Consider the following 10,142-nt stretch of genomic DNA (forward strand, 5'->3'; position numbering starts at 1 on the left):
ATGTTTGCTTACTACGTGAGTGTATCGTTCAGATTGAATGCAAGAATCAACGAACTTTATTCAGGAAACAGCCCTAGTATATATACAAGCCGATATCAGAGGCACGTGCTGGCTAATCTTCGCAGTCTGGCACTGGAGCTGCTGCATGCGACGCATGCGTAGCATACACGATACACCTCCCTTTCTTCAACAGTTTCTTAACGCCGATATACACCGTGAACTTGATTGAAGTTATCGTCCTACCGCAGACGTCTTGGCTGACGAGTTGCCCTCTGAGACTTTCTTGGGAGCAGTGTAGTGGGTGGAGGTAGGTTTACGTGCAGTCACGTTGATGTAGGCACTTCTGGCTGGTCGTCGTCGTCGTGTTTTGGGTTTCTCTGCTGTCGAGGCCATTGCGCCAAAATGCTTCATGCGTCGGAATCAGGTGTCTCCGGTTTCGACGGAGCACTTTGTCGTCTTCAGTAACGACGCGATATGACCTCGGCGATACAGGTTCCATGACCTGTGCTTTGCGGTTCCATGCTTTATCTCGTATCCTCACTACTTCTTTCCTGAGCACTGCTAGGTCCTAACCACTGTCGAGTTGCCGGCGCTTAAACACGGAATATTTAGTTTGGGGGATGAAGTCGGGAACCCTGGTTTGTAGCCTCCTGTCTTGGAGGAGCTCGCCCGGAGAATGACCGTCTTCCAGCGGTGTAGATCGGTAGCTGAGCATGCCCAGCCAGAAGTCGTCGCAATTCTCTTGCGTCTTTTTCATAATCCGTTTAACGATTTGCACTCCTTTTTCCGCTAATTCATTGGACTGTGGGAAGCCAGGACTGGATTTCACGTGCCTGAAGTCATACCTGGATGCAAAAGTAGCAAACTTAGAAGACGCGAACTGAGGGCCATTTTCACTGCATACCTCAACGGAGATTCCATATCGCCAAAAATACAGCTTAATTTAGCAATGATCGTGCGAGATGTGGTATCGCTTAGTTTTCCCACCGCCGGAAAGTTTGACTGTGCACCGAACAAACATAAGTTTGAGCATCCAGCATGCTGAAAAATATAAATGCCAACTCTGCACCAAGGGTGATTTGGCGTGGGTCTAAGCATCAAATGCTCGCTTGGTTGCCTATATGCGTACTTTCGGCATACGGTGCAGTTTTTAATATGTTTGCAATGTCTGCATTAAGTCCGGGCCAGAAAACAAGTCGTCGGGCTCGTGCCTTGCATTTGTTATCGCCCAAATACCCTTCGTGTATGCGCTGAAGCATTTCTTCCCTCCTACTTTTTGGGACAACTACTTTGGTACCTTTCAACAGCACTCCCTCTACCAAAGAAAGCTCAGCAGCAAAATGTTTCATGCAGCCATCAAGATTGTCACAGCCGCTGATGCATCGAATCACTTGATTCAAGTCCGGGTCTCTTGCAGTTGCGGCAACTATACGATCCAAGGTTTTTCTGCTTACCCAATCTGAGACAGCACCAATTGCGTGAACTTTTATTTCTTCGGTTGAGCCACTGATGTCTTGGCGTTGCTTGATGGGCGGCGACCTTGAGAGCATGTCGGCCAGCAGCAGTTCTTTCCCTGGTACAAATTCAAGCACATAGTCGTAGTTCAATAGGCGCAGGAAAAACAGCTGAAGGCGTGGCGGCATATCACCGATTACTTTGGATGCAATGGCTAACAGTGGGCGGTGGTCTGTCTCTACAGCTATCTTGCGCGCGTAGACAAAATGATGAAATTTCTCACATCCGAATGTTATGCCCATCGCCTCTTTTTTGATTTGCGAGTACCTTTGTTCAGTTTTATTCTTCACACGTGATGCATACGCAACAGGCCGCCAACTGTCACCGTACCACTGTAGAAGTGCGGTGCCCAGTCCTTGTTTAGAAGCATCAGCAGAAATTTTTCCTTCACGGGCAGCATCCGAAACGGCCAACAAAGGTGCGCTGCTTAGCCATGTGCAAATAGCTGAGCATTCGTTCGCGTGATTTTCGGACCATTCAAACTTCGTCTCTTTTCTGATGAGGCTGCACAAGAGTTTGGTCTTTTCTGCCAAATGCGGAATGTATTTCCCAAAGTAGTTCGCTACACCCAACATTCTGTGGACAGCAGCTTTGTTCGTTGGCTACAGTATTTCTGCTAGGGACACACTCAATGTCGCATTCGGCCTTATCTCATCTTGGGTGATGACGTCACCCAAAAACTCAACTTCAGTTAGCCTGAACCTGCACTGGTTCGCGTTAAATGTCAAACCAGCATTTCCCGAAAGTTGCAATGCATTCTGAAGGCACGTGTCATGTTCTTGTTTTGCAGACCCCCAGACAAGGATATCATCTACATACACCCGCACCCCAGGAGCCCTGTAAAAAACATCGCTCAGTGTTTTTTGAAAGACTTTTAGAGCCAACGCGATTCCGAAGGGCAGCCTCAAAAAGCGGTAGCAGCCGCAAAGTGTACCAAATGTACAAATTTCTGATGTGGTTTCATCCGAAGGAATTTGGTGGAATTCTGTATGAGCGTCGAGGCGGGAAGAATATTTAGCGCCAGTGAGCTCGGCCTCAATATCTTCACGTTTAGGCATCTGATAGTGTTCGCACTTCAGGCATGCATTTTTATGCCTGGGATCAATGCATACCCGTAGTGAGCCGTCCTTTTTACGAACGATCACAAGCGGGCTTACCCAGTCCGTTGGTTCCATAATTATTGTGATGATGCCACCCCTTTCCATGCGGTCGAGTTCCTCCCGCAGCGGTTCTTCCAGTGTCAAGGGCACGCGTCTTGCTGTCTGGACTACAGGCACTGATCCAGTACGTAGTATCATCCGATACTGCCGTTTTACACAGCCAGTTCCACGGAAAAGGTGAGGAAATTCCTGCAATAAATGCCGACGTTTACTGCATCCACCGTTTTCGTGAAAAATCCCAGCGCCTCGCTTGCACGCAGTCCGAGTATTGCCTGGTTACCTTTCTTGACTATGAAGAAGTCGAAGTGACCAGAGTGATGCCTAATGGCCACCGGCAAGGTCGCAACGCCAACGTGTTTGATAGCGTCACCACCATATGGCCGTAGAGTGGAGCTGCTTGGCTTCAAGCTGTGTCTACCATTGCACTTTCGATAGACCGAGTATGGCAGCAAGTTTGCTTTGGAGCCTGTGTCTATTTTCAAGAATGCACCTTGGTCGGCCACTTTAGCATTTCTGATCCAGTCCGTCGAACTTCACACGATGCAAGCTTTTACGTCAAGGATGTCGAAGGTGTCCGGGTCATTGACGACTACGCCTACTGTAGGCCCTTTCTTGCAACAAGCTGCAAAGTGATTTGCACCTCCGCAGACAAAATACGTCTTTTCAAACGCCGGTCACCTGCTTCTTTCATGCGACCGGTTGCATTTCGTGCACTTGAACGGGCGTTTTTTTACCAGCGAAACATGTTTCTCGGCCTACGCCCACGTCTCGTTCTGTCACCTCACCAGTTCCGCGGCTTTCTAAGTTTGTTCAGTCTTAGCCAACGTAAGTTTTTTCACTTTCAGGAGCTTCTCCCGCATTTTCGGGTGTCATAAACCGAAAACCACCTGGTCGCGTATTATTGACTCGGCCAATTCACCAAAGTTGCAGCTTCACAACAATTTTCTCTGATCACGCAGGAAATACTCAATGGGCTGGGCTTCGTCCTGGGTTCTTGACCGGAATATGTATCTTTCAGAGACTTCATTTACTTGTTCTTGATAGTATTTCATAAACTTCCGCGCGACCATCGTGTAGTCATTCTTGCTTTTCGTTTCCAGAAAGGTGAAGTTGTTAAACACTTCGAGTGCATCGTCGCCGGCCACACTGAGCAGCAGCGCAGCCTTCTCAGCTTCTGACCTTGGCTCTTTCGCTCATGCTGTCACTTGAAGAAACAGCTCGAACTTCTGCAGGAACAAGTCCCAATTATTCGCAATGTTGCCGGAAAGTTGCAGGTGCTCCGGTAGCTTAACTAGTTGTTTCATTGCCTCGAATACGTACGCCAACAACAACCTGTCGTACCCATCGAGCCATCCCGCTTCTGACACCATGTATCGTTCAGATTGAATGCAAGAATCAACGAACTTTATTCAGGAAACACCCCGAGTATATCTACAAGCCGATATCATAGTCACGTGCTGGCTAATCTTCGCAGTCTGTCAATGGAGCTACTACCAGCGACGCATGCGTAGCATACACGATGCACAAAAATGTTGACCGGCAGGATCGTATCGAATGCCAGTGCTGCTTCTCGTAGCGCGCTAGCGCGTCCCGAAGCAGCGAGCATCTTGTCAGCTTCCCGGACATCAGCCCCTTCCCGCAGCCGGCTCTTCACTCCACGTCGACTTCACCAGTTAATTTGCTCCTCGTCGACTAACTTCTACACAAGCTAAGGAGGGAAGATGTTTGAGGCTCGTAATGGGTCCCCTCGATGACTCGAGTGCATGGTGACAGCACGAAGGAAGAGCCATAGTGCGGCGAAGAGACGCTTTATTGCAGCCTCAGGTGTCTGAAGCAGCAGCTGGGGTCATGCCGTACTCGGATTTAAAAAATAGAGTGCTGAAGGAGCTGCAGATGACTCCAAGCGAGTACCGACGGATGTTCGTGGGAATCCAAAAAGAGGCAAACGAGTCCTGAAGTGAAGTGACGGGGCGCCTAGAGACTATGTTTGATTACTACGTCAGAAGTTGTCAAGTGAAGACATTAGGTCTTCGGGAGTTGCTAACTGCTGATAGGCTAAAGCAGTTAATGCCAAGTGATCTTTAGTTACCGGTCTCTCAGCAGGATGTGGAAAGCTGATTGAAGGCCAAGGATATTGCGGAGTTACCTGCTAGTTTTGAGAAAAGCCTCGACAGTAGCAGGCAGGGCAGTTACCGCGGTGCGAAATTAAGAAATTTCAGTTAAAAGCAGCAAGACAAACCATTTGCTTGAGCACATTTGAGCTCCAAATCAGGAGCGTGTTTTAGCTTGGGGGAATCGGGTCACTTTCGAGAAATTGCGAGCTTTCACGTAACACAGCTGCTAATACAGCAGAAGTTTTATGTGTAGCTCCCCAGAATAAGCGACCATAGGAGAGCCGAGCTACACCGTCGCGACAGCCTACCGCGATAAAAAACCCATTGATGAGGGATCCACATATTGAGACTTTTGTTGGAAACAAACCTTCTTTTGCACGCGTTGACTCAGGAGTGGAGGTTCGGGCTTGAACTCGGGCAGACGCCTGAGGCAGCAATAAAGCGTCTCTTCACTGGACTACGGCTCTTCGTTCGCGCTGCCACCGTGTACCCGAGTCATCGAGGGGACCCATTCCGAATCTCAAACATCTTTCCTCCTTAGCTAGTGTAGAAGCTAGACGAGAAGAGGAAATTAACTGCGTCTGTGAAGTTATGCTCGAAAAACCTTTGGCTGAGTGCGAGACTTGCGGTAATTGTGGCATTTCATTGGCGTGCGGAAACATCCGTATTGGGCAAACGAAAATTTGTGTGAATAAGTGGTTGCAAGAACATGATACTTTTTTGAGCGCTAACAGGCCAGCGATTGGGCTGTTTGTTCTACGACGTCAAAAGGGTGTGCTTACCTAGCCGGGAAATAAATTTTAAGCGTATTGTGTCGGAAAAGTGAGCCAATGCGCTTGTGTGGAAAGTGTCATTCGACCTATAGTTTGCAAATAAAGCACAGTTGAATGGTCACAGTTTGTCCGTGTGTGCCTCCTTCCTGTGTACGTGTTTCTATATTTTCACTAACACCCCATGTCTCAAGTTCTGAAAGGTCAGTTTCTCTACCTATGATAGAATCGCTATTGGACTTATTTTTCGCCCGTGCCGTAGGCTGTCTTGTAAGGAAAACTCCAATAAAAGCCTGGTTTTTCTCCTTTGCATCACGTGGGCGTAATTGTACCGGATGGTATTGTTCTGACCAGTGCCACCTCTCTTCGTCTAAAAGAAGAGGCGAGCCAGCAACGAGTCAGTGGTCACTCATGCGCCGAAATTTCTCCGCTTGCCTCGTGAATCTCACGTGGGCAATGCGAACAGCATCCAGCTGTTTCCTTAGTCAAGACGTCGACAGGTGGAGACAGCACCGCGGCAAGCTCTCCACCAGTGTTCCCGTTTCTTATCATGACATTTTGTCCTCCATATTTTCACCTCGCTTCAACCTCACTCACTCTCGTAGCCAGTGCAAAAAAATTTGCCACTAGGACGCACTACCTGAGGTGATATACACCAGTAAAGAGGTCAATTAATAAAGCTAACTCAATCAGCGAATAGGTTGATATTTTACCTAAAGTTGTAATTGGGATATCTGAGCCATGCTTGATCACTGACTAATTCAAAGTCTGGTTATTCGTGTTTAAATAGGTACATACAAACCTATTTGAGGCATACTGTTTATATTCTATTTTTATACTTAGATCAACTTCACATTAGCCAATTATCACCCTAAAATTATTCATAAACAATTTCTAAAATAAATATTTCTGTTTTATTGACGTATTTTTAAACGTGAACATGGCAAAAAAATTTCTTTCGCAGCTAGTGCGAACCAATGAGTGTGACAAGAAGGCTGCAAACTCCATTAAAGTCAAGTTAGCTGTTTACTCTATTAGATGTGTTCTAGCATCACCAAACAATGCTGGTAATAGAGAATTTCCACTACAGCGAGAGATAGAGATTTATATATGTGTTGTCTGTCATCTAAATTTAATCTGCATGGTGAGATCTGAGCCCACACAGCAGTATAGGAGCTGTCTACTGATGACTTTTCGTTTAGCACGTGCGCAAGCGTTCACTATCGTGGCCTTTTGATCAGTGTTGGCACTTGCTGTCTGAATGGTGCCGACCCCGAATTCCTCCAATGGCACCCCTTTATCATGTCACACGACATAAAACGCGGAGGCGGTCATTTCTCCTTACTAAAAAAGCCAGGGAAAGAAGTCTCGCACAGGGACCATATTGTCGCATGTGCTGCTCTTGCGAGGCAAATCAGCGGCTCTTTCCATCTCCGCTTGAGACACCATTGTTCCTAGTTCGCGCACGCTTTCAGCTGCGTGTAGAAAATACGATGCGCGGGCAATGTTGCCAATGTGGGGTACACAATATTAGGGACATGATGGCGAAACAGACTGTGAAAACCTGTCAAACTGGTTTATATAAATACAATGGCGGTAAATAATTCAGTATACGGCAACGGTTAACGCAGATACGTTCGAATGCGTGATACGTGCGCCCACATTGTATATTTCAATAATATTGTTCAACAGCACCTGTCGGCAAGTTCGAAAACATTCATGTGTAGTGCGGAACAAATATGTGTTCCAAGAGCATTAAGCTGACGTTTCTGTTGTGTTTTATCTTGCAACAGTCTTCACGTGTAGTAGTTATCAAGTTGCGGTGATAAGTGAATCTTCGCCACCGCGTATGTGTACCCGCGAACCACTTGTATATATAGGCAGGTGTCTCACGTTACTGTGTTCTTTTGTGTGGTTTTGAGGGTGACTGTCTGCATGCCGGAATAAAGAATTTGTGAAGCATGCTCCGGCTCTGAAATTACAACAGGATTGGCGACCAGGATGGGATCCAGGTAGTCGCAAAAACAGAGGCTGTTCGGGGTGTCTTGCTCAGTTTCGTGGATGGATTCGTCACGTAGCAAGGCGTGTGACGCGAGGGAGATGGAGACAGTGAGGAAAACAAAAGGAAGTTATATTGGACGAAAAAAAACTATCGCACATACAGTACTAAAGTTGTACACGCACGCGGTTCACAAACAAAAGAAAATAAACAGTCTCACAGTCTGAGCCGTAACCCGGCGCCTTGAAGTGGGACCCGTTGCGTACTCGGATGCAGTCGTCTCTTGGGTGCCAGGTCAGCATACCACTGTAGAGGGCATCACCAGTTCTAAGCGTAGCCGCACACTGTCAGCGACGTCGGCTTGGTGGACGTGGTCAGCAGCTCCGGTCTTTCGAGGGCACTCGCCGTACCGGAGATGTCCGCAGGACCACAGTTAAGTTTTCCTTCTCGTTCGTTGATCTCCTTGATATGGATTGAAGTCCCGTCAAGGAGATGATCGGCGTCGATGAAGCAGGAGGCAGGTTAAAGGTAATGAAAACTTGAAGGTATATTACAGCGAAATATTTACAGCCATATGTACATCTTGCCGAAGCACACTCATGATAACACAGACATCAACAGCGTCTTACTCTTCTACTTAACTTTTCTTAAGTTAGAGCCTAGAGCACTGTTACTACATACAACGTACTTAGTCTCACTGTTCGACCACCAAATGGTTACGGCCCAGACAAAAGTTGCATCGTACGGAGTCGTACTGATCTATCAGTTAAGTGATTGCAGCCTCGACTGAAGAGAAACGGATTCCCTCCAGTCTTAAGCATCTTGCGGTAACAAAGAAAAAGGGGAGGGGGCCACTGCTGGTCCGCCTCAACATTCTCTCATCCAATCTGTTTCCACTCAGATTAAGTCACTTCCTACTGGGCTGACCTTACTCTCGACAGCAACGCTTCTACAGTTTAAACAGGCGTTTTGGTACTCTTTCCCATCATGTCTCTCTCTCCCCACCTCCTATGCGCTCAGGAATTCTAACGCTCGGGAGATATCGGCATTGTAGACCCGGTACATTCATGCCCTTTCCCACACCCAGCGAGCCGAGACGAACCTCCAAAGCCGGAAATTGAATGATTGCGCGCGGAACGTTATTGCCCCCGCAGGTAGCAAGCGGCCTTTGACTTTCTCCGCTTTCCTTGTGCTCGGGTCGTGCATCGCTGCGACTTTGAGCCGATCGCCAGGACAGAGCGTGTCGCCTACTCCTACTGAGCTCGCGCCCGGCAGCAGAGGCAGGACGGGGTCGCTTAATCCCATTGTGCGTTTGCCCCCGGCAGCGGCGACTTGTCTCTAAACCACAAACATTCCAAGCCGGTTGGCAGAGCGGGTTCGTTTCACATTGTGTGTTTGTCCCCGGCAGCGGAGGAGACGGACGTAGTTTGCATTCCAGAGGATAAGTGGTGTACAGTTACACGGGCATACCGAGAGAGAGTCGAGAAAGAAGCTTTGTATAACGTAGCTTCCCGCGCTGTCGTCCCATGCTCAAAGGAAGCAATTTGCGACCTTGCCGAGGGAGATCCGAGAAAGAAGCTTTGAATAACGTAGCTTCTGGTGCTGTCCCATCCGCACGATCAACTTACGAGCGGCAAAACATAACACGTCCCCCCTAAAGAGTATAATGGGCTGTTTTACGCTCAGTGATACGATAAAGCACTGCCGCGATTAAGTCCCTGGATTTTCTAACCACACAACAGTTGTACACAAGCATCAACCACAATTGCAAGTCAACACTACAGGAGAATACACTAAACGAAACCAAATACATGCTAAACAATCAAGTACAGCATTTCGGCTTCAAGCAGTGAGATCACTAGTGTCTGTTTCTTGAATTGTCAATCACACAGTCCACAATATACAGCAGCACGTGGGCAGGAACATTCACGTCCCCCCCAGTTGGTATGGCACTGTTATTCTGATGGCTTCCATAAACTATTCTGAAGCCTAGATAACGCATCCGCATTACCGTTACATACTCCCTTCCGATGTTGTACCGACACATGATATCGCTGTAAAGCCAGCGGCCATCTTGTTAATTTCGCCCCGTGCGGAGTCGAAGTTGTAAGGTACGACAGCGGATTGTGGTCGGAAACGACGTTTACTAAGGCACCGAAAAGCCAGTAGTCAAACTTCTTTAAGGCCCATATTATTGCGAACGCTTCCCTCTCAATTGTCGACCAACGCATCTGAGTCGGCGAGAAGGGGTGGCTTGCAAAGGCGATAGGTCTCTCTTCTCCCTCGGCTGACATTTGTGCCAAACATGCTCCCGCCGCCGTAGCTGATGCGTCTGTGAAAAGCCAGTGGGGCTGAGATGGCTCAGGGGTGTTTAGCGCCACGGCCTCGCACAAAGATCGTTTGAGAGTCTCAAATGCCGCCTGAGCTTCCTCCGGCCAGGGCATCTTATGAGGTACCGCTTTCTTTGTTAACAGCGTGAGCGGGCTCGTCACCTCTGCATATCCTCGGACGTACTCTCGATAGTAGCCGCAAAGTCCTAACAAGCTGCGTAGTTCCTTTTTGGTGCGCGGTGATACCAAGTTCT

The 10,142-nt window shown here is 48.0% G+C and overlaps 1 protein-coding gene across 1 annotated transcript; it reads right to left on the bottom strand.

Moving 5' to 3' along the window:
• Positions 1 to 568: 568 nt before the first annotated feature.
• LOC142790986 (uncharacterized) lies at positions 569 to 1,643 on the bottom strand. The gene is made up of 3 exons (XM_075885398.1): positions 1,455 to 1,643; positions 905 to 1,002; positions 569 to 845 (listed from the first exon to the last, which is right to left on the bottom strand). The coding sequence occupies exons 1-3, from the start codon at positions 1,641 to 1,643 to the stop codon at positions 569 to 571; spliced, it is 564 nt and encodes a 187-aa protein (XP_075741513.1).
• Positions 1,644 to 10,142: the final 8,499 nt, after the last annotated feature.

This window comes from Rhipicephalus microplus, chromosome 2, assembly GCF_043290135.1.
Source record: "Rhipicephalus microplus isolate Deutch F79 chromosome 2, USDA_Rmic, whole genome shotgun sequence".
Classification (NCBI taxonomy): Eukaryota; Metazoa; Arthropoda; class Arachnida; order Ixodida; family Ixodidae; genus Rhipicephalus; species Rhipicephalus microplus.